This window comes from Pan troglodytes, chromosome 6 (assembly GCF_028858775.2).
Source record: "Pan troglodytes isolate AG18354 chromosome 6, NHGRI_mPanTro3-v2.0_pri, whole genome shotgun sequence".
In the NCBI taxonomy this organism is placed as follows: domain Eukaryota; kingdom Metazoa; phylum Chordata; class Mammalia; order Primates; family Hominidae; genus Pan; species Pan troglodytes.
In genome coordinates this window covers 6,586,335-6,611,052 of record NC_072404.2, presented here as the reverse complement: position 1 = coordinate 6,611,052, position 24,718 = coordinate 6,586,335, and the positions used below count along the sequence as shown (strand labels likewise).

Below are 24,718 nucleotides of genomic sequence, written 5' to 3'. Positions count from 1 at the left end.
CTTTTTTTTTGAGATGGAGTCTCGCTCTCTTGCCCAGGCTGGAGTGCAGTGGCGCAATTTCGGCTCACCGCAAGCTGTGCCTCCCGGGTTCATGTAATTCTCCTGCCTCAGCCCCCCGAGCACACCACCAAGTCCAGTTAATTTTTTTGTATTTTTAGTAGAGACAGGGTTTTACCGTGTTAGCCAGGATGGTCTCGATCTCCTGACCTCGTGATCTGCCCACCTTGGCCTCCCAAAGTGCTGGGATTACAGGCGTGAGCCACCACGCCCGGCCGAGTCCGGGTCTCGCTGTTATCGCAAAGGCAGTACATCCCAAACCCAATGCATGTTGTCCATATTAAAAACAAAACCAAAAATGAAACATAAGATGGATGTTGTGGGGGCATGGGGCACATGGAACCCTTGTGCGCTGCTGTTGGGAATGTGAGTTGGTACAGCCACAGTGGAAGGAAGCTTGGCATTTCCCGGGAAAGTTAAACATGCAGTGACCACAGGACCCAGCAGTGCCACTCCTAGGTACACAGCCCGAAGAATTGAGAACAGGTCTTCAAACACACGCCTCTACATGAGCGTTCGGAGCAGCACGGCTTACAGGAGCCACGATGTGGAAACCTCGCACGTCCGTCAGCTCGAGAGGACAAACAGTGTGGCCTCTCCACGCAAGGGAAGTCCCTCAGCCGCAGAAAGGAGTGAAGCACCTGACACGCGGCACAGCGCGGACGAACCCGGGAGACGTAATGCCAGTGAAATGAGCCAGACGCAACAGGCCAAACGCTGCGCAATTCCGCTTCTGTGAAGTAGCAGGAACAGGCAGTTGCACAGAGACAGGAAGTCGATTCGGGGCTGTCGGGGGCTGGGGCGGGTGTCGGGGGGCAGCTGCTGAATGGCACAGGGTCTGCAAAGGTCCTGGATCTGGATGGAGGTGGTGGTTGCACAGCACGGTGAATGTGTCGACGCGGCTGAATTGTGCACTTTAATACAGTTGATTGTTAACTTTAAGTTATATGACTTTTACCTCAATTAAAAAAAAAAAAAAAAAGCTCGGCAGGGCCCACTGGCTCTCACCTGTAATCCCAGCACCTTGGGAGGCCGAGGCAGGAGGATCACTTGAGGTCAGGAGTTCGAGACCAGCTTGGCCAACATGGGGAAACCCTGTCTCTAATAAAAATACAAAAATTAGCTGGGTGTGGTGGTGGGCGCCTGTGGTCCCAGCTACTCGGGAGGCTGAGGCAGGAGAAAGGCGTGAAACCAGGAGGTGGAGCTTGCAGTGAGCCGAGATCGCACCACTGCCCTCCAGCCTGGGCGACAGAGTGAGACTCCATCTCAAAAAAAAAAAAAAGTCCCACTCACCTGCTCAGACAAACTCCTCTTCTCAGCCCCCTCCAGCCTGCAGGGCGTCTGGGATGAAGCCCCAGGTTTTCCTACTATGGGGTTGAGAACCTGCCCTTCCCTGTCCAGGGCTGTCCTGCCTCTTGCCCTCTCCCTGACTGAACGTGCGTTGAGTGCCCGGGTCGGTCTCCGGCTGTGTTCCTGCCTCCCCAACCTTCAGGAGGCAATGTGAACTGCTGAAAGATTACTCTGGTATGAGCACAATTTGGCCTGAGGTTTCTGTTTCTCCCGGGCGACTGCAGGGCCTCAGTGTTGATATAAAGAATTTGCACTGCCGTTGGGGGAGCGGTCCCAACCAACCTCTCTCAACTCCCAGGCTTCAGGTTCCTGCCGACTCTATTATTGCTACTATTTCTAGTAATTTCTACAAACAAAGACCCAGAGCCCCTCACTTGTGATGCACCTGCCTTCTCTCTCTTCTCTTCTCTTCTCTTCTCCTTCTCTCTCTCTCTCTCTCTCTGTCTCTCTGTCTCTCTGTTTCTTTTTTTGAGACAGAGCTTCGCCCTTGTTGCCCAGGCTGGAGTGCCATGGCGCGATCTCAGCTCACTGCAACCTCCAGCTCCTGGGTTCAATTGATTCTCCTGCCTCAGCCTCCCAAGTAGCTGGGATTACAGGCGTGCGCCACCACATGTGGCTAATTTTTGTATTTTTAGTAGAGATGGGGTTTCACCATGTTGGTCAGGCTGGTCTCGAACTCCTGACCTCAGGTGATCTGCCTGCCTTGGCCTCCCAAAGTGCTGGGATGACAGGCATGAGCCACCGTGCCTGGCCCACCTGCCATTTCTAGTGAGACCTCCTGGTTTGTGTAGGAGCAGTGGATGACGATGTGATGATTTCCCTAAGAGCGGGTCCCATACAGCCGATCCCTGAGGTCGACTAGAAGGATGCAAAGGTTTGAGAAAGTATTTGCAGCATCTCACCCTTGACCTCCGTCTCCCAGTGATTCAGCCTGGGGATGGATGTGAGCAAGGGACTCGCAGCTCCAGGGAGGCGTCTGTGCCATTCTGAGAGATTTTGAGATGGCCCGTTGTCATGGTGACCGGAGAGTGATGAGGTGTTTACTTGGCAGGGAGTTCAGGGGATGCGCCGTCCTCCGCAGGAGGTGATTGCCGGTGTTTGTAGAGCCCTGTGGTCCATCCCCTCAGCACCCTGGATTCCCCTCCCCGGGGTTTTGTCCACGAGGAGCTGCTTTTGACCGTGTGAGGTCACAGCACTGGGTTTCCAACAGCTCCCTGGAGACCTGGACGGAGGCCACATGCCATTCAGCACACGGCAGGGCGTCCACCTCACTTTGGGCTGTCCGAAAGGACTGCGTGTAGGCGGAAGGGCGTGTGGACATGGATCCACTGGTAATGCCCAGCTCTCCTCTTCATTTGCTCTCCCTTGATGGCTGTGGTGCGCTGGGGGGCCCTGCCTGCATCTTCATCCATGGGAGTGGAGGCACTCCCTCTCCATCAAAGCCACCCTCCTGCACCCCTCCTGACCAGGCAGGGGATTTGGAATCTCACTGCTTTTAGAGGAGATATCTCTGTTGGCAGAGAGGTCCTGATCTTGGCCTGGCCGAGTTTCCCCATCACCCGCAGGCTCATTTCACGGATGGAAACCCATTTCCACTGGCGAGTTTGGGTGGGCGCGGGACCCTTCGGGTAGGATTTGCAGTGGACTGGCCAGTTTGAGTGGGCACGGGACCCTTTGGGTAGGATTTGCAGTGCAGTGGACAGTTTGGGTGGGCGCAGGACCCTTCGGGTAGGATTTGCAGCGCAGTGGACAGTTTGGGTGGGCGCGGGACCCTTCGTGTAGGATTTGCAGCGCAGTGGACAGTTTGGATGGGCGCGGGACCCTTCGGGTAGAATTTGCAGCGAACTGGCCAGTGTGGGTGGGCGTGGGACCCTGTGGGTAGGATTTGCAGCGGACTGGCCAGTGTGGGTGGGCGCGGGACCCTTCGGGTAGGATTTGCAGCAGAGCCGCTGGGCCGCTGGGAAGAATTCCGAAGTGCAGGCTGAGAGGAGCCTGTGGTGGCTGGCAGGGCAGTGGAGACACCAGCCGCCAGGCCCGCTGAGGAGGATGCAGTGGAGACCGGTCAGCCTCGGAGCTGGCACACATTTGTGCAGCTGGACACAGGACTGCTGGGTGTTGTGTTTTTTTTTTTTTTTTTTTTTTTACAGCCCCAGGCATCAGGCCTCTGAGTGTCTGAGAAGTACCAGCCCCTTCCTGAGGAGCCCCGTCTTCTGGGTGTGCAGCTGGTGGGGGCATTCCTTCTGGGACTTGTTATTTATTTAGGTGGTTTGAGTGGTATTTATGTCTGCACAGTGGCACACAGTAGTTTACTTTTATTATGACATAGTTCCTTCCAATTTGTTTGTGTTGTGTTAACATTACAGCAACATGCACGAAGCTGAAGAAATTCCACCCTGATCCCAATAGCTCAGCACTTGAAATTTGTTGTTGTTGTTGTTAATGGCTTCTGATTTAATTTCTTTTTTTCCAACTTTTATTTTAGGTTTGGGGGTACGTGTGCAGGTTTGTTACGTGGGGATGTGGCGTGATGCTGAGGTCTAGGGTATGGATGACCCCACCAGCCGGGTAGTGAGCATAGCACCCAGCAGTGGTTTTTCAGCCCTTGCTCCCTTCCTCTCTCAGCTCTTTTTTTTTTTTTGAGACAGAGTCTCACTCTGTCACCCAGGCTGGAGTGCAATAGCATGATCTCAGCTCACTGCAACCTCTGCCTCCTGGGTTCAAGCGATTCTCCTGCCTCGGCCTCCAGAGTAGCTGGGATTACAGGAGCACACCACCACGCCTGGCTAATTTTTGTATTTTAGTAGAGACGGGGTTTCACCATGTTGCCCAGGGTGGTCTCGAACTCCTGGCCTCAAGTGATCCTCCTGCCTTGGCCTCCCGAAGTGCTGGGATTACAGACGTGAGCCCACCGTGCCTGGCCTCTCTCCCTCAGCTCTTTAAAAACTGTGTTCTCGGCCAGGCGCGGTGGCTCATGCCTGTAATCCCAGCACTTTGGGAGGCCGAGGCGGCGGATCACGAGGTCAGGAGATTGAGACCATCCTGGTTAACATGGTAAAACCCAGTTCTCTACTAAAAATACAAAAAAATTAGCCGGGCTTGGTGGTGGGTGCCTGTAGTCCCAGCTACTCGAGAGGCTGAGGCAGGAGAATGGCGTGAACCTGGGAGGCGGAGCTTGCAGTGAACTGAGATTGCACCACTGCACTCCAGCCTGGGCAACAGAACGATACTCTGTCTCAAAAAAAAAAGTCTTCTCTTTGGGTCTTTTTTTATATGCAGGCTCTCCTCCCCCTCCCCTCCTTATCCTCCCCATCTTTTTCTTTTGTTGCATGGTTGTAGTCAAAGTCTAGATAAAATACTAAGTAAGAAAAGAAGGAAAGTGTTTACAATTTTAATATATCCTGGGTTACTCTGTGATGTGAATTTCAAATTTTGTTTTCTTCAAAAATTGAAATAATTTTTTTGTTTATTATTATGTTTTTGGATTCTAGCATTTCCATTTGGCTTTAAAAACATTGCCGGGTGCAGTGGCTCACGCCTGTAATCCCAGCACTTTGGGAGGCTGAGGTGGGTGGATCACAAGGTCAGGAGATCGAGACCATCCTGGCTAATATGATGAAACCCCGTCTCTACTAAAAATACAAAAAATTAGCCGGGTGTGGTGGTGGGTGCCTGTAGTCCCAGCTACTTGGGAGGCTGAGGCAGGAGAATGGCATGAACCTGGGAGGCAGAGGCAGAGCTTGCAGTGAGCCGAGATTGCGCCACTGCACTCCAGCCTGGGTGACAGAGCGAGACTCCGCCTCAAAAAAAAAAAATTTTTTTTTCTTTTTAGTTCTGTTCCAGTGTTCTCAATTTTGTCTTTTATTTCCTTAAACATACTGAGCAGAATTATTTTAAAGTCTTTGTCCACAAATTCCATGATCTGCTTCCCCTGGGGGGATCTCTTTGTATTGTCTGTTGCTTCTCTTGATTTTTGATCACATGATCTTGTCTCTTTGATATTTATTTAACAAATATGTATTAAGCATTTACTGTATGCAGGCGCTGTTTTAAGCACCAGAGATTTAGCAGTGAATCAAGCCCAGGCAGTATTCTAGTGAGGGAGACAGACAATAACCATGGTTAAGACGCAAAATATGTCAGATAGGTAACTGTGAGATTGCTGCTCACAGCAATACGTAACTGCTGAGAGGACCGCAGAGCTCTGGAGGGGGAGGAGAGGCATATTGGGAGGGTTTTCCTGCACTGAGAAGGTCACATTTCAGTGGAGACTTGGGGAGGGAAGGGAGGGAGCCCTGAGACATTGAGAAAGGCTGTCCTTGGCAGATAATTGCAAGTGAAAGGCGGAAGTGTGTTTCGTGTGGGAGGACAGCAGAGAGCCCTGGGGTAGGTGAGGGGTATGGGGCTGAGGGCAGATCACGCAGGGCCTTGCTGGCTGACATAAACAATTCTGTTTCAACTCAGATCGGAGGCCATTGGAGGGTTTCAGTGGGCAGGGGAGTGTGCAATCTGTCTTGTATTTTTTTTTTTTTTTTGAGATGGAGTCTCACTCTGTTGCCCAGGCTGGAGTGCAGTGGCACAATCTTGGCTCACCGCAACCTCCATCTCCCGGATCAAGCGATTCTCCTGTCTCAGCCCCCTGGGTAACTGGGATTACAGGCACATGCCACCACGCCCAGCTACTTTTTTTGTATTTTTCTAGTAGAGATGGGGTTTTGCCATGTTAACCAGGTTGGTCTCGAACTCCTGACCTCAGGTGATCCGCCTGCCTTGGCCTCCCAAAGTGCTGGGGTTACAGGTGTGAGCCACCGTGCTCGGCTTTTTTTTTTTTTTTTTTTTTTTTTTTGAGGTGGAGTGTTGGTTTGTCGCCCAGGCTGGAGTGCAGTGGCATGATCTTGGCTCATTGCAACCTCTCCCTCCTGGGTTCAAATGATTCTCCTGCCTCAGCCTCCCGAGTAGCTGGGATTACAGGTGCCTGCCACCATGCCTGGCTAATTTTTGTATTTTTGGTAGAGATGAGGTTTCATCATATTGGCCAGGCTGGTCTTGAACTCCTGACCTCAGGTGATCCGCCTGCCTCGGCCTCCCAAAGTCCTGGGATTACAGGCATGAGCCACCATGCCCGGCCGGTAATGCCTTTTTTTTCTGGCTGCATTTTAGGTTCTTCTCTGTCTTTAGCTCCTGCGGTTTACCACGCTATGCTGGTTTATCCTGCGTGGGAGTTTGTGTTCTTGTTGAATCTGTGGCCTGATGTCTTTAATTAGTTTAGGAAAATTCTTCATCATGATCTCTTCAAACGTTGCTTCTGCCATATTCTCTCCCCTCCATCTGGAACTCGAATTCACATAAACTGGAGCTTTTTGCCATAGTCCACATGCTCTTCAGCACTTTTCTGTAGCTGCTTTCCTTTCCTGTCTTTGTACTGTAGTCTGGATATTTTCATCTATTTTCCAGGTTATTAGTTTCTTCCCTTGTGTTTCTCATCTGCTGTTAAACCCATCCACCAAGTTCTTAGTTCCAATTTTTATGTTTTTTTGATTCTAGCATTTCCACGTGCCTTATAGTTTTTTTTCTTAGTTTCGTGCCAGTGTTCTCAATTTCATCTTTTATTTCCTTGAACATACTGAGCATAATTATTTTAAAGTCTATGTCCATTAACTCCATGATCTGCATCCCCTGAGGGGATCTTTTTGTATTGTCTTTTGCTTCTCTTGGGTTTTGATTACATGATCTTGTCTCTTTGTATCTGAGTTGTTTTTGATTGAGTTCCCAACATTACATATGAAAAATTAAAGAGAAAATTTGAGGCTGATATATTCCTTTTGAGAGAATGTATAATTTCTTTGGAAAAATGGCTAGCCTAGGGGTGCTAGTAATCCTGGATCACCCTTATCCAATTAGGGACTGAGATGATTTGAGCTGAGATTCAGTCCCAGGGAGGCTGGCTTAATCCCTGCTCATCTTTCTTTCTAGTGTCCACACAAAATCTTCTGGGCCAAAGCACAAAATCTGGAGGATTTACTAGGATTTCTTTTCCTAGGCAGGCCATAAGTTCCAGTTTTGATCTTTCCTACCTCTGCAAATGTGTTGAAACCTCAGCCTGTCAGCTTCTCGGCTGCTTGTTGTAGACACTTCTTGTGGTTCCAACTGCTGTGTTCATCTCTCTGGGTTTCTGTCTTCTCCTTGCAATTGGCCTTGTAATTAATTCTTCTCTGCTGTGGTAGCTCTCTGATGCTTTCAAAAATATATTTTTAACCTTTCATCAAGGTTTTCTAGTTGATCTCTCCAGAAAGCTCAATCTAAACAACCTAGTCAGTCATTAACAGGAGTAAAAACCTGATTTATACTTTAATAAAATCCCTAACTGCAAGAACAACCATGTCAATATTCTAGATGAGAGATGAATGCTGGCTTGGGTCAGAGTGGTAGTAAATAATAACTAAAATTTTCAGCACCCTCTGTTGACTTTGGGCAATGCCAGATGACCCCACCTTCTCTCTCCATCTTCCCAGTATAGTTGTATCACCATTTTAAAATCTTTTACTATTTCCTTTCTAAAATCCTAAATTTTAAATGATACACTAACCCCTTTACAATTTCATTGTGAACTGTATTCTTTAATTCTCCATTTTTTTTTTTCTGAGACATAATCTCGCTCTGTCGCCCAGGCTGGAGTGCAGTGGTACGATTTCGGCTCACTGCAAGCTCCGCCTCCCATGTTCACACCATTCTTCTGCCTCAGCCTCCCGAGTAGCTGGGACTACGGGTGCCCACCACCACGCCCAGCTAATTTTTTTGTATTTTTAGTAGAGACGGGGTTTCACTGTGTTAGCCAGGATGGTCTCAATCTCCTGACCTCGTGATCTGCCCACCTTGGCCTCCCAAAGTGCTGGGATTACAGGTGTGAGCCACCACACCCGGCCGATTCTCCATTTTAAAAGGCAAAGGTCTTCACATATCCACCCTGCTTAGCTTTCCTTTTCAAAATTTTATTACGTTTTTGTTATCTGAACTTTTCATTTTGCATTGTCCATATTGATAATATTTACATATTTTTTAAAAAACTAGAATTATGCCTTTTATGCTTTGTAAGTAAATTCTGAAAGTTAAAAATTGTCGATCAAGTATACTGAGGAAATGCCTTTGTTATAACTACAAACATGAATGCTAGTTTAGCTGGGTATAAAGGTCTAGGTTGAAAGGAAGTTTCCTTCAGAATGTTGGAGGCTTCGTTTCATTGTCCTCTAGTATCTAGTGTTTCTTTTGAGAAGTTTGAGCCATTCTTATTGTCAGTCCTTTGTAGGTGACCTGACTTTTCTCTATGGGAGCTTTTGGAAAATTCTTATCCCTTTAAGTACAGTGTAAGAGATCCTTTTACTAGGACTGAAAATCTTGTGGGCTCTGTCAACCAAGACACTCATGTTCTTCAGTTTAGGGAAATTTTTCTTTTATTTCTGACAAGTTTCTATTTTATTTTATTTTCTGGAACTGCTGTTAATCAGATATTGAGCCTCCTGGAATGTTTTTGGTATATATATATATATATATATTTATAAAAATATATATATTTATATAAATATATAAATATATATATTTATATAAATATATATATAAATATTTATATAAATATATATATATAAATATTTATATAAATATATATATAAATATATAAATATATATATAAATATATAAGTATATATATAAATATATAAATATATATATAAATATATAAATATATATATAAATATATAAATATATATATAAATATATATATAAAACGTGTTATATGTGTGTGTATATATATATAACATGTTATATATATGTATATACAGACATGTTTTTTCTCTGTCTTTGTCTCTTTTTAAGATATTTTCATGTTGTATCTTCCTACTGTTATGTGTATGTTATATGTGTAACATGAATTATATTAATTAATGTAAAAAGTTACATTCATGGACCTCCCAACATCACCACATTGAGGACCAAATTTCAGGAGGGACAAACCACATCCAACTCATGGCAGATGGTAATGGGGATTGTGGTTATGTTTTAACAAGTGTATTTTAGAGCTAGATATTGAAGTATTTAAAATGAAATGCTGTATCTGAGATTTGCTTCCATCCTCTGTGTGTGTGTGTGTGTGTGTGTGTGTGTGTGTGTGTCTGTGTGAAGTGGGTGGAGGTGAAATGAAATAGGACTGGCTCCATTTTGATAATGGTTGAGGGTGGGTGATGGGCGTTTGGTGATTCATTGTATTACTCTGTCTACTCTTGTGTAGTTTGGGAATTTCCACTGTAAAAGGGAAGAGAAGGAACAGCCACAGGACACCTGGGCTCCTGGCCTTGGGGGGCTGCCTGGCTCCCAGGCTTCCGAGCTCCTGTGGTCCTGGGTCTGGATCTTGATGACTTTCACCACCTCTGTCCTCTGCTCTGTGGGGCTCTGCAGCAGAACCGTTCCCTCCGTGGATCCGGGAGAACCTGCTTCACATACCCCGGGCTGCTGCGTACTTCGTCCGAATGTCAAATTCCATGCTTCAGGTCATTGTCTGTTTTCCAGAAATCTCAGATAGCGTTCCTGCCATTCTGGTCATTGTGGTAGATGTATATATGCATATATTTTAATTTTGCTGTCATTCGAGAGGTCGCTAGAGGGAAAAGAGGAAACGTGCACTTTCCATCTGCCATTTTTTTTGGGGAAGCTCTGTCAAGATATATTTAAATGATCGCATAAAGCTTCACCCGGCAATCCCCGTGTACTCAGCGTCTTCCTGGCTGGGCAATTAGCATCTGATAGGTGTTTGAGGAGGCAGAATTGGCTGGCGCAGGCAGAGGTGGGCATTGGTGCACGTGGAGGTGGGCATTGGAGCACATGGAGGTGGGCATCGGCATACACAGAGGGCATCAGCACACGCGTGGAGGTGGGCATTGGTGCATGGGAGGTAGGTGTTCGCATATGCAGAAGTGGGCATTGGCACACGGAGGTGGGCATCAGTGCACGTGGAGGTGGGCATTGGCACACATGGAGGTGGGCATCAGCTGCAGAAGAAGTGGGGGCCCCTGGGGAAACTGCCCTTGGCTGTGATTGACAGACGGCCACATCGGGCTGGGTGAGGAGCGGGTGGGATTGTTTCTGAGGGAGCAACAAGCAGCTCTCCAGGCTGCCCTTCCATGGGGAGTGGGTGCCGTGCCTGGCACGTGGCAGGTGGGCCAGGAGTGGGGCTTGAGGCTGGTGTTGGTCAGGGCGTCTCTGTGACTGCATCCCGCTGCTCCATGTGGGTGCCGGCCAGGCCCACTCTGGTCTGTGGGGACCCTTCACTCATGTCCACCACCCACAGGATGGATGGCGGCTGGCATTCAGCAGGAGCTCCCACCCATGTCCCAGTTTTAACAGGCTGGGGAGACAGTCATTTGTTTGCTGGAGGTTCCTGGAACAGGAGGAATGGCTACAGAGTCCGCAGGAAGCCAGGGCGGGCTGGGGTCTCAGACTCCTCTCCTGCATCCTCTACCTTGGTGTGATCTGGTGATCACCTCACCCACCTGGACCGGTGCACCTGGCTGACTTTAAATGGCCAATTCTCAGAAATCCTTGGGTTCAATATTTGGAACCAATAAGCAAACCATTTGCTTAAAGGGATGGTTTTTGAAAGTCAAGGAAGGGGATACCCAGACAGGGCTGGTGGCACCCCGGCCTTGGCATTCACGTGGTGTCTGCATCTGTCAGACCCCAGGACCCCAGAGCTCCTGTACCCCTGGAGAGTGAGCATCTCAGAGCCGTGGTCTCAGCCTTGTCACAGGTGGGCACGTCTGGGTCTTGGGATGTCAGAAGGCATTGGTAGGGAACTTGACCTGGTTGCCCCTGAATTCCTCCTCCACCTCCTGGTCCATGACGCAAGGCCCTGCCTGATAGGGCCACCATCTTTTTCCGGGAAGCTCCCGAGCTGTGGGGGACCAAAGCCCTCAGAGGACCGGCAGGAAAGCCAGGGGATGGATCAGGGTGAGGCCAGGAGGGAGAGCGAGGGCCTTGTGTGCCTGATCTGTGTGAGGGGTTGGGGGCCGCACCCACCTCGAGGCTGAATAGGGCATGAGTGACCAAGGTGAACACTCAGGACATGTGAGCCAGCATTGCTTCTGCACACAGAGCCATTCATATCTGTTAGGACAGGTTGAAATCTCTTTTCCTTAAAACAATTTTTTTTTTTTTTTTGAGACGGAGTCTCGCTCTGTCATCCAGGCTGGAGTGCAGTGGCACGATCTCGGCTCACTGCAAGCTCACTCCCAGGTTCACGCCATTCTCCTGCCTCAGCCTCCGGAGTAGCTGGGACTGCAGGCGCCCGCCACCACACCCAGCTAATTTTTTGTATTTTTAGTAGAGACAGGGTTTCACCGTGTTAGCCAAGATGGTCTCGATCTCCCGACCTCGTGATCCACCCATCTCGGCCTCCCAAAGTGCTGGGGTTACAGGCGTGAACCACCGTGCCTGGCCAACAAATTTTTTTTGAGATATGGTCTCACTATGTTGCCCAGGCTGGTCTTGAACTCCTGGGGCCAAACGATCCTCCCTAAGTGCTGGGATTATAGGCGTGAGCCACCACACCCGGCCAGAAGCCACCACACTTGGCCTGAAGTCTCTTCTTACTACGATGCCAGGGACATGTGTCTTCATTTCCCCTCACAGATGAGTCCCGGTGAGGTCAAGCAACTTACTCAGGGTCACACAGCACTCTAGGAAAGGAGTGTGCTCATCTGTGGTCCCTGTAAGCTACCCAGTGTGGCCTTAGGACGAGGACTGAGCTCCTGGGCTCTCCAGGCTGCCTGGCCCTGCTGATTCCTGACTTCTCCTCTCCCTCCTCCCTGCTCCCTCCTCCCTTCTTCCTTCCTCCCTCCCTCCCCTTACTTCATTCACCCTTTTCCCAAAGAGGCAGAATTGCAGTGAGAAAGGGGCTCAGCTCAGGGCCCGGTGTGTCCTCAGACCACAGAGCCCCCTGCCTCTGGTCCTAAGCCCACCTTTGAGGGTGGTGGAGGTCAGTGTTTAGGCTGCAGGTTATGCAAACACAGGTCCTCCAGGTGCAGGAAGAAAGGCACATTGGCCCTGGTGGGATTGAAATGCCCAGGCTGGCTAAGACCATGCCGGATGCATGAGGTTTAGAGTGGCTGAAGAGCTGGGGACAGTGGTCGAAGCACTTGTCTGTGGGCAGGAGCAAGGTCTGCAGTGGTGGTGCATCCTGCCATCCACAGCTCAAGGCAGGGTCGGCTTCGGAGCAACCCCAGCCCACGTGGAGGACACAACCATGGTCGTTCCACGGTGACTCGGGGCTCAACTTCCAGTCCCCTCCTCCCAGCAGACCTCCAGATGCTTGTCATCTCAGCCTCCATAAACCCCACGCCAGTTCAGCCTCTCACTCACTTTAAAAAGCAAATTAAAGTTTTAATTTTGAGATAATTGTGGATGTACAGGCAGTTATAAAAATTGCCTGGAGAGCCTCACCCACTTTATTTTTTAATGTCTCACAAAACTGGTACATACACAGAAATGTTGACAGATTCTTAGGAACTGCAACTTTAGGTGAACCCACTTACAGCTAATTCTTTTTTTTTTTTTTTTTTTATAGAGACAGGGTGTATTAGTCCATTTTCATACTGCTATAAAGAACCACCCAAGACTGGGTAGTTTATAGAGAGGTTGAATTGACTCACAGTTCTGCATGGCTCGGGGGGCCTCAGGAAACTTATGATCATGGCAGAAGGCAGCAGGGGGGAAGCAGAGCCGCTTCTTCACAAGGCAGCAGGAAGGAGAAGTGCTGAGTGAAGGGGGAGGAGTCCCTTGGAAACCCATCAGATCTTGTGAAAACTCCCTCACTATCACGAGAACAGCAAGGGGGAAACCGCCCCCATGATTCAGTCGCCTCCACCTGGTCTCTCCCTGGACAAGTGGGGATGATGGGGATTACAATTCAAGATGAGATTTGGTGGGGGACACAAAATGAGATTTGGGTGGGGACACAAAGTGAAATTTGGGTGGAGACAGAAAAAGAGATTTGGGTGGGGACACAAAGCCTAACCGTATGTCCAACTCCTGAGTTCAAGCGATCCTCCCACTAGTCCTCCCACAGTGCTGGGATCACAGGCATGGGCCCTGTGCCTGGCCGGGACAGCCAGGTTCTTACTTCCTTTCTGTGTTTGCCTCTCCCACACAGGAAGAAAACAGGCAGATTTTGGCGCGGCAGAAGTCAAACTCACAGTCGGACTCCCATGATGAGGAGGTGTCGCCCACCCCCCCGAACCCTGTGGTGAAGGCCCGCCGCCGGCGAGGAGGCGTGAGTGCCGAGGTGTACACCGAGGAGGACGCCGTGTCCTACGTCAGGAAGGTGAGGCTCACGGGTCACGGGGTTCCTGTCCCCAGGCCTCGGCACGTGGCTGTCACCTGTGAGCTCCCTGGAACCCCACGGGGCACCCTCATCCTCCCGGGGGTCTCAGTGTCATCCTGGTTGGAGGGAGGACTATGTGGGTGATGGCAGAGGCAGTTCTGGGTGGGCTTGGTTTGCTACTGTCTTTGCCAGATGAGCTGAGCTCAAATTTATGGGAGCAGCTCTGCGTGGGGTCACTGCAGCTGCATGGCGGCCTTAGGTTCCTCACAGGCTCAGGGAAGGGAAGGGACTCGCTGGCATCCAGGTCCTTGGAGTCAGCAGAGGCTCTGTCCTGGGCTGTGTGCCTCCCATGCTCCTGCAGCCTCTCTGGTCTCTCTCTTTTTTTTTTTTTTTTTTTGAAACAGAGTCTTGCTCCGTCCCCCAGGCTGGAGTGCAGTGGTGCGATCTCAGCTCACTGCAAGCTCCGCCTCCCAGGTTCATGCCATTCTCCTGCCTCAGCCTCCCGAGTAGCTGGGACTACAGGTGCCTACCACCACACCCAGCTAATTTTTTGTATTTTTAGTAAAGACGGGGTTTCACTGTGTTAGCCAGGATGGTCTCAATCTCCTGACCTTGTGATCTGCCCGTCTTGGCCTCCCAAAGTGCTGGGGTTACGGGCGTGAGCCACCGTGCCCAGCATCTCTGGTCTCTTCTTATACAGGCATGAATCCCATTATTCAGGGCCCTTCTCTCATGACCCCATCCAACCCCAACCACCTCCCAAAGGCCTCTCTCCAAATACCATAGCATGGCTGGTTAGGGCTTCCATATGTGAATTTCTGGGGAGACACAAGTCAGTCCCCAGTACCCTCTTAGCCATTTCTGAGTGCACGGTTGAGTGGCGTTAAGCACATTCTCGTTGTGGAATCGTACCATCTCCAGAACCTTCTTACCTTGCAGAACTGAGACTCTATTCCCTAAACACGCACACCCCATTCCTTTCCCCAGTACTTAATACTTTTATAATCAGCTAATTAAAGCTAGCGCAAGCATTGTTAAAAATTTATTAGAGCACTCCACCTCTGGGGTCTTCCTCCCCAAGACCCAGAACTTCAGTGTAACCACGAGAAGAACCTCAAATAAACCTAAACTGCGGGACGCTCTGCAGAATGCCTGACCAGCCCTGCTCACGGCACACGAGGAGAGTGTGAAGAACTGTTGCAGACCGGAGGCACGGGGGAGACAGGATGGGGTCCTGGGACAGAAAAAGGCCATTCAGGCCAAACAAAGGAAGAACAGATTAGGTGTGGAGCTCAGTGTCTGTCACGTATCGACATGGCCTCCCCAGTTGTGATAAATGCATCATAGGATGTAAGGTAGTAACATCAGGGAACCTGCAAGGTGCACGAGAATGATCTTTGCAATTTCTCTGTAAATAGAAAGTATTTGAAAACAAAACATTTATATATATTTTTTTGAGACGGAGTTTCACTCTTGTTGTCCAGGCTGGAGTGCAATGGCATGATCTCAGCTCACCACAACCTCTGCCTCCCAGGTTCCTGTGATTCTCCTGTCTCAGCCTCCTAACTGGCTGGGATTACAGGTGCCTGTCATCATGCCTGGCTAATTTTTTTATATTTTTAGTAGAGATGGGGTTTCACCATGTTGGCCAGGCGGGTCTTGAACTTCTGACCTCAGGTGATCCACCCGCCTCAGCCTCCCAACGTGCTGGGATTACAGGTGTGAGCCACCACGCCCAGCCAACACTTACATTTTTAAAAGTCTGTTAGAACTGGAGTGGCTTTTTAGGAGATTTCATTGCTGTCTCTCAAAGACGTCTGCACAGGGGCTCTCTGCGTTACACGCAGCACGCCTAAGCCTGCGTGGTCCGCAGTTGCACCTGGACAGACAGGGACTTCCCGGGTGGCCCAGGCACAACAGGAGGTCTCACTGTGGCCCGAATGACCTTCCTGCATGGTTTCATTTTAAGCGGGGGATATCCTGGCATCTGAAGTGTTCGTAGCGCTTCTCATTCATCCAGAGAGGGAGTGGGGAATTGTTGATCAAAGGGTGCAGAGTTTCAGACAGACAGACAGACAGACGGGAGGAATGGGTTTTGAGATCTTTGCAAGGTGGGGCGACTGCAGCCAGTAACAGTGTACTGCATACAGGCACACACTACATGACCACGTTTTGGTTGTTGATAGATTGCATATATGTGGTCCCGTAAGATTATGATACCATATTTTTTACTGTACCTTTTCTCTGTGTAGATATGTTTATTTGTTTATTTTTTTGAGACAAATTCTCCCTCTGTCACTCAGGCTGAAGTGCAGTGGCATGATCTTGCCTCATGGCAACCTCCACCTCCCGGGTTCAGGTGATTCTCCTGCCTCAGCCTCCTGAGTGGCTGATTACAGGTGCCCACCACCTTTCCCAGCTAATTTTTGTATTTTTAGTAGAGACGGGGTTTCACTATGTTGGGCAGGCTGGTCTCGAACTCTTGACGTCAGGCGATCCGCCTGCCTCGGCCTCTCAAAGTGCTGGGATTACAGGCGTGAGCCACTGTGCCCGGCCTGTGTAGATATGTTTAGATACACCTAGCATTGTGTTACAGCTGCCTGCAGTGTTGAGGATGGCCACATCCTGTACAGATTTGTAGCCTAGAGCGATAGGCTCTATCATGTTATAACCTCAGTGCATAGTTAGGCTGTACCAGCTAGGCTTGTGTCTGTTGCTCCGTGATGTTCGCATGATGATGAAATTGCCTCATGATGAATTTCTCAGAACGCTTCCCCATCATTACGTGACACGTGACTGCATTTCAAAAGTAACAAGAGGCTGGGTGTGGTGGCTCACACCTGTAATCCCAGCACTTTGGGAGGCTGAGATGGGAGGATTGCTTGAGCTGAGATGTTTGAGACCAGCCTGGGCAACATAGTGAGACCTCATCTCCACTAAAAATAAAAAAGTTAGCCAAGTGTGGTGGTGCATACCTGTGGTCCCAGCTACTTGGGAGGCTGAAGCGGGAGGAGCACCTGAGCCCAGGAGGTTGAGGCTGCAGTGAGCTGTGATCAAGACTCTGTTTAGAAAAAAACAGTGGTGAAATACACATTAAACTTCAAATTGCATATTTGTACCATTGCCTGATAACAGCAGGCTGAGGGTGGAGTAGGGAGATTTCAGGCCGCGTCACAGCATCAGGCCAGGGTGGCTCACACGGTGATGTGTTGGCTCCGCTTCAGGTGATTCCCAAGGACTACAAAACCATGACCGCGCTGGCCAAGGCCATCTCCAAGAACGTGCTCTTCGCTCACCTGGATGACAACGAGAGGAGGTAGGCAGACTCGTCCCCCGCCCCAGCATCACCGCCGCCCTCCTCGGCCTCCGGGAGGTGGGCAGTTCCTGCCACTTGCCTGGGCATCACTGCCTCTCTCCCTGGCCTCCAGGAGGTGGGCAGCCCCCGTTGCTCGCCCGGGAATCACCGCTGCCCTCTCCGGCCTCTGGGAGGTGGGCAGCCCCCGTTGCTTGCCCGGGAATCACCACCGCCCTCCTTGCCCTCCGGGAGGTGGGCAGCCCCCGTTGCTCACCTGGGAATCACCGCCGCCCTCCCCGGCCTCCAGGGAGGCTTTGCCGTTTCTCTGACTCACGGGCCATGGAATACGGAACGCTCGGCGCCAGGAGAAGCGTGTCACAGCTCTTGGGAAACGTGGGCTCACCACGCAGGGGTGGCTTCCCGAAATACTATGCTGCGTGCACCTGCCCTGCTGCCGAGCTGAGTCCCTGCTCTGGGAAGGCCCGGCTGCCTTCCTCAAATACCGGGTCTGGATCTGCGGTTCCCCCACGCGCTATACCTAGGCAGGCACAGGTGGTGTGATTACCGTGGGCTTCGTGTTCCGGCCTCTTCCGCGTGCATGGATGTACCTTGCCGTTGCTAAGCTCACAGCCTCGTGGGGGAGATGGGGCCGGGATGTACCTTTCCCGCGGCTCCTGCCTGTGCCGGGAGCTCAGAGGCGTGAGGCAGGAGGTGGCAGCAGATGAGGTCTGCAGGGTGGCAGTGAGGGGACAGAGGAGGTCAGGGTTATTCAGGGAGAGGGCCGAGCGTGAAGGGGCTTGGACGCCATGTGTGGGGATGTTGATCATAGACATAATTGGAAAAATTGGAAAATTTTGAAAAGATTGAAAGCAAAAATGTCTCCATCTGATGCCTAGAGATGATCCTTGGGGATATTTGGGGGAGAGGCATTAAGGATTGACCTTGTGCACAGATCCCGTCGGTAACAGCATCTCATTCTACCCTGTTTTCTCATACTCGGGGCGTCCTCAACACCTTTCCATGCCAGTAAGCCTGCTGCAGTTGTCTGTGCTGTCAATTTCTATGTGAATTAGCTGTTTTCCTACTGCGGCTGTTTGCATTTTTTAAATCTCTATTATTATTATTAGTTTAGACAGAGTCTTGCTCTGTTGCCCAGGCTGGACTGCAGTCGTATGATCTTGGCTCACTTCAACCTCCGCCACCTGGGTTCAAGCGATTCTCCTGCCTCAGCCTCCTGAGTATCTGGGATTACAGGATCCCGCCACCACGCCCGGCTAATTTTTGCATTTTTAGTAGAGATGGGTTTTCACCATGTTGGCCAGGCTGGTCTCGAACTCCTGACCTCATGATCCACCTGCCTCGGCCTCCCAAAGTGCTGGGATTACAGGCATGAGCCACCGCGCCCGGCCTGCATTTTTAACTTTATGAACATTGGGTGGTCATCCTTGTGTTTTCATCTTGGAGTACTTGTTCGTTTCTTTCTTTGAGATAAATTCGTTGATGTGATCAAAGGATGTGTCACATATTGAAAATTCTCTCTTTTAAAACAATTTTTTGACAAATTATAATTCTTTATTAGATTAACTGAGCATATTTTGATACTAGTCCTATATAAAATCTAAATTACCTCCATATGTATAAAATACAAAGAGAAAGTGTCTGTTTCTCCCCCTCCCGGAGGGCAACGGTGTGGTGGTCTGGTGGGGGCTCCAGCCGCCCTGTGTGTTTGCAGGCGTGTGCCCGTGAGTGCAGGTGGGGACCCTGGGAACACACTAGACGCGCTGTTCTCTGCTGTGCTCCTCGCCGGTGATGGGGTGATGGGTCTAGGAAGTCCTTTCGTATAAGTACAGATCTAATTGTTGTGCGTATCTGCACAGCGTTCCATTGTAAGAATGAATCAGAGTTTATGAACTGCTGCCTTTGCCAAGGTCACGTGGGAGGCTTCTGATTTCTCCGTGCTACGATGTTTCTGTGAGTAGTGACGCTGTGGTTAGGCAGGAGACTCCTGGTATTCAGGTTGCTGGGTCAGAGATTGGCCTGTGAAGATCCTGATGGGTGCTGGTGTGCGTGTTTTTAACAGGCTTTTGATACATTTTGCTGGAATCTCACTCAGAAGGGGTGGCAGGGGCTATGCAGAGGAGTGGCCTTCAAGGGCCTTGGCACCCAGCCACTCACATCATGCTGAAATACCCTATCTTATCCAGAGCATGTGGCTGGTTCAGGCTGGATACTTTGGGTGCAGGGTGCCCAGTTACCCCAAGCAGGAACACCTGTTGCTTCTGTGGTTGAGCAGTGGTTAGAGTAGCTGAGGATGGCTGGGATAGCTGTGTGTGGCTGGAGTATCTGGGTGTAGCTAGAGTAGCTAGGCATGGATAGAGTTAGCTGGGCATGACGAGTGGCTAGATGTGGCTAGAGTAGCTGGGTGTGGCTGGAATAACTGGGTGTTGCTGGAGTAGCTGGGTGTGGCTAGAGTAGCTAGGCATGGATGGAGTAGCTAGATGCGGCCAGAGTAGCTGGGTGTGGCTGGAATAGCTGGGTTTGGCTGGAGTAGCTGGGCATGGCTGCCTACTCGAATAGCTGAGTGTGGCTGGAATAGCTGGGTTTGGTTGGAGTAGCTGGACATGGCTGGAATATCTGGGTGTGGCTAGAGTAGCTAGGTATACATGGAGTAGCTGGGCATGACTGGAGTAGTTAGATGTGGCTAGAGTAGCTGGGTGTGGCTGGAATAGCTGGGCATGGCTGGAGTATCTAAGCATGGATGGAGTAGCTGGGCATGACTAGAGTAGCTGGATGTGACTAGAGTAGCTGGGTGTGGCTGGAATTCAGGATTAGCCTGGACATGGTTGGAGTAGCTGGGTGTGGCTGGAGTAGCTGGGCATGGCTACTCCATCCTGGGAGGTGTCCAGGCCCCCCAGGATACCCACGACTTAGTCTCTGGGACCTGGATGTGTCATCTTGAGTGGCAGAGAGGGACTTTGCAGATGTGATGAAGTGAGATTCGAGGTGGGCGGGTGGCCCTGGGTTTCCCAGGAGGGCCCTGATGCCATCACTTGTGCCTTCTAAGGGGAGGCAGGAGGAGATGCCACACACAGAAGGGGAAGAGGCCATGCAACGCAAGGCAGGAGTTGGTGAGATGTGGCACAGGCCGAGGAGGGCCGCAGCCACCTGAAGAGGCGAGGGGGGGCCTGCCCGGGGCCTCTGGAGGGCGTGGTCCTGTAGCACCTTGATTTCCACCTGCTGATCCTGGATCTGGACTTCTGGCCCCAGAACTGCAGAGACGATACGTTTCTGTTGTTTCAGGACCTGCTGTACTTGCTCACAGCAGCCCTGGGATACGCGCACAGAGGTGTCTGCCTGGCAGTGGTGAACCTGGTCACCAAGAGGAGTCAGATACTGAAGAGCTGAAGACTATTTTTTTTTTTTTTTGAGATGGAGTCTCACTCTGTTGCCCAGGCTTCAGTGCAGTGGGGTGATCTCGGCTCACTGCAAGCTCCGCCTCCCGGGTTCACGTCATTCTCCTGCCTCAGCCTCCCAGGTAGCTGGGACTACAGGCGCCCGCCACCACGTCTGGCTAATTTTTTGTATTTGTAGTAGAGATGGGGTTTCACCGTGTTGGCCAGGATGGTCTCGATCTCCTGACCTTGTGATCCACTCTCCTCGGCCTCCCAAAGTGCTGGGATTACAGGCATGAGCCACCGTGCCCGGCCGAGCTGAAGACTATTTTAACTTGAATTTATTTTAACTTGAATTTAAACATCAATTTACAATGCAATTGAAATGTCATTTTTGAACGGATATTACGTTCACCGGTTGAAAATTCAGTTTGGAAGATCACGAAGGGACCCTGAGGAGGAGAGAGCCCTTTCTGGTCCCAGCCGTGCCTTGCTAGAGCCTCTGCAGCTCCCTCTTTGCAGACAGAGTCAGCCCTGAAGCGGGAGGTCCCTGGTCCACAGCTGCTGGCCACACAGACCAGCCGTCCATTCTGTGTGTTTTTTTTTTTTTTTAAAGACAAGGCCTTACTCTCTCACCCAGGCTGGAGTGCAGTGCCACCATCATAGCCCACTGCAGCCTCGACCTTCTGTGCTCAAGTGATTCTCCTACCTCGACTTCCTGAATAACTGGGACTGCAGGTGTGCACCACCATGCCTGGCTAATTAAAAAAAAAATTATTTTTTCTTTTTTTGAGAGGGACTTTCACTCTTGTTGCCCAGGCTGGAGTGCAGTCGTGCAATCTTGGCTCACTGCAGTGTCCGCCTCCGGGTTCAAGCGATTCCCCTGCCTCAGCCTTCCAAGTAGCTGGGATTATAGGCGTGTGCCGCCACACCCAGCTAATTTTTGTATATTTAGTAGAGATGGGGTTTCACCATGTTGGCCAGGCTGGTCTCGAACTCCTGACCTCAAGTGATCCGCCCGCCTTGGCCTCCCAAAGCTCTGGGGTTACAGGTATGAGCCACCACGCACAGCCTTAAAATTTTTTGTAGAGACAGGGTTTTGCCATGTTGCTCAGACTGGTCTCGAACTCCTGTCCTCAAGCTATCCTCCTCCCTTAGCCTGTCAAAGTGTTGAGGTTACAGGTGTGAGCTACTGTGCCCGGCCAAGCTCTTCATTCCTAATGCAGCTTCAAGTCCTCAGGAAAGGATGGTGACTGATGAGGCCGGAGTCCAGTGTGGCCCTGTGAACTGCTCTTTTGTACCGACTGGAAGGGGGTGCTCTGGTTAGACAAAGCCCTGTGGACATACAGCTGGGCTTCAGCCATGCTCACCTTTCATAACTATGGGTATCAAGTCCTGGTCCTGTCATCTGTAGGCAGGAAACAGGAGACAGATCACAGACCCATGACACTCTTGAATGGTGGGGAAGGAGTTCCAAGGCAGAGGGGTCGTGATTTGGGCAGCCACCCTAAACATCGGCTGCTGTGCTTACAAGATTTATGTCTGTGTTCTGGGCCTCAGTTTCCAGATAGGGCCCAGCAGGCGGCTGGTCTGCATTCAGCTCTTTCAGGAATGGGCTGCAGGACCAGGAGTCCGGTCTGGGTGGGCACATTTATTATTATTATTATTATTATTACTATTATTTTGAGGCGGAGTCTCACTCTGTCACCCTGGCTGGAGTGCAGTGGTGTGATCTCGGCTCACTGCAACATCCACCTCCCGGGTTCAAGCGATTCTCCTGCCTCAGCCTCCCCAGTAGCTGGGATTACAGGAACACACCACCATATCTGGCTAATTTTTGTATTTTTAGTAGAGATGGGGTTTCCCCATGTTGGCCAGGCTGGTCTCGAACTCCTGACCTCAAGTGATCCTCCTGCCTCGGCCCCCCAAAGTGCTAGGATTATAGACATGAGCCATCGCGCCTGGCTATTATCTTTATTTCTAGCAACGGTAATGATGACCATCCAACGTTTTCCTTTTCTGGCTCAAATATTCCCACATGTGGGAACAGTGCAGTGGGTGGAGCACAGCTTTGCACCTGAATTCAAAATTGGTTCAACAAGGCCGGGTGCGGTGGCTCATGCCTGTAATCCCAGCAGTCTGGGAGGCTGAGGTGGGCAGATCACTTGAGGCCAGGAGTTCCAGACCAGCCTGGCCAACATGGTGAATCCCCATCTCTACTAAAAATACAAAAATTAGGCTGAGCACAGTAGCGCACACCTGTAATCCCAGCTACTCAGGAGACTGAGGCGGGAGAATTGCTTGAACCCGGGTAGTGGAGATTGCAATGAGCCGAGATCATGCCACTGCACTCCAGCCTGGGCGACAGAGCGAGACTCCGTCTTAAAAAAAAAAAAAAAAATTCGGTTCCACAGAATTCCACAGAATTTAAGACGACAAATACTTCCAGAGCATTCATTGTGTGCCAGGCTCCGTGCAGGGTTCTGGGAACACAGTGGGGGTGGGGAACGGGTGCTGTCCTCATGGGGCTGGCTTTTCCGGGGAGCAGGCAGCACACAGTCATGAAGCACATACATTTTTAGAGATGGTGTGTGGTGAAGGACATTGAGAGAGACCTGCACGTCATAGAGTGGGATGGCTTCATTCAGGATGGGCAGAAAGGTGAGAGCCAGCACGGCTGTTCCAGGCATGGCACAGCTGCAGCAAAGGGCCTGGGGCCCGTTCCAGGCATGGCTGGGGCAGGGGAGAGCTGGTGAACACATGGTAGGACAGCTTTGTTCATTTCAGCAGGAACCTGCTGCCTGTAGGGGTGCTGGGGCCACAGGGAACAAGGCATCACTTGGAGGGTAGCCAGGAAAATGGAGATCTCAATATCCTCCTGGGATTCAAATATGTGTCTTAACCTGGGCCGTCCTCGGTCCTGAGCCCCTCTGCTGGATGCTGTGGCATGGGGGAGCTCAGAGGCCATCCTCGGTCCTGAGCCCCTCTGCTGGATGCTGTGGCGTGGGGGAGCTCAGAGGCCGTCCTCGGTCCTGAGCCCCTCTGCCGGATGCCGTGGCATGGGGGAGCTCAGAGGCCGTCCTCGGTCCTGAGCCCCTCTGCCGGATGCTGTGGCATGGGGGAGCTCGGAGGCCGTCCTCGGTCCTGAGCCCCTCTGCTGGATGCTGTGGCATGGGGGAGCTCGGAGGCCATCCTCGGTCCTGAGCCCCTCTGCTGGACGCTGTGGCGTGGGGGAGCTCAGAGGCCCAGGCCGCCTAGCTCTTGGGCTCAGCTATCAACACGGGCTTCCATGTTCATGGAGGCACAGGCTTGTCACCGCCTCAGCCCAGAATTGTCATATGTCACAGGTGAGCATGGGCCATGGACTGGTCCCCTGGCCTGGCGTGGTTGCAGGGACGCTGGGCAGAGTCATTCCCTGGGTGCCTAGGGAGGAGGAATATGAAGTGGGGTTTCATGAACTTGTGGCTCCATCTCATTTCCAACATCTGTCCTCCCTGCATGTGCAATGTTTACATCCAAACCCTAAAAAAATGGCACGTGGGGCTGGGCGCGGTGGCTCACGTCCATAATTCCAGCACTTTGGGAGTCCGAGGCGGGTGGATCATGAGGTCAGGAGATCGAGACCATCCTGGCTAACACAGTGAAACCCCGTCTCTACTAAAATACAAAAAAAATTAGCTGGGCATGGTGGCAGGAGCCTGTAGTCCCAGCTGCTAAGGAGGCTGAGGCAGGAGAATGGCGTGAACCTGGGAGGCGGAGCTTGCAGTGAGCTGAGATCGTGCCACTGCACTCCAGCCTGGGCGACAGAGCGAGACTCCATCTCAAAAAAAAAAAAAAAAAAAAATACGGCACGTGGACCTGCCCACCAGCCTTCTCTCTCGCTCTTGTTTTCATTGTGGCAAATATATATCACATAAAGTTTGCAATTTTAACCTTTTCTTTTTTTTTTGAGATGGAGTCTCACTCTGTCACCCAGGCTGGAGTGCAGTGGCGCTGTCTCGGCTCACTGCAACCTCCGTCTCCTGGGTTCAAGCGATTCTCCTGCCTCAGCCTCCCGAGTAGCTGAGATTACAGGTGTGCGCCACCACACCTGGCTAATTTTTGTATTTTTAGTAGAGATGGGGTTTCAGCATGTTGGCCAGGCTGGTCTTGAACTCCTGACCTCAAGTGATCCACCCACCTCAGCCTCCCAAAGTGCTGGGATTATGGGCGTGAGCCACCGCACCCAGCCCATTTTAGCCATTTTTAAGTGTTTAATTCAGT

The 24,718-nt window shown here is 50.9% G+C and overlaps 1 protein-coding gene across 5 annotated transcripts in view; it reads left to right on the top strand.

Annotated features, from left to right (window-relative positions):
- Window positions 1–24,718, top strand: part of PRKAR1B (protein kinase cAMP-dependent type I regulatory subunit beta) — a 176,729-nt gene that overhangs the window by 33,055 nt on the left and 118,956 nt on the right. For all 5 annotated transcript variants that reach the window (XM_016946108.4, XM_016946109.4, XM_016946110.4 and 2 more), the window contains exons 3-4: window positions 13,598–13,768; window positions 16,993–17,084. In XM_016946108.4, coding sequence (XP_016801597.1) covers window positions 13,598–13,768; window positions 16,993–17,084 — 263 coding nt within the window. The remainder of the gene's footprint in view (window positions 1–13,597; window positions 13,769–16,992; window positions 17,085–24,718) is intronic.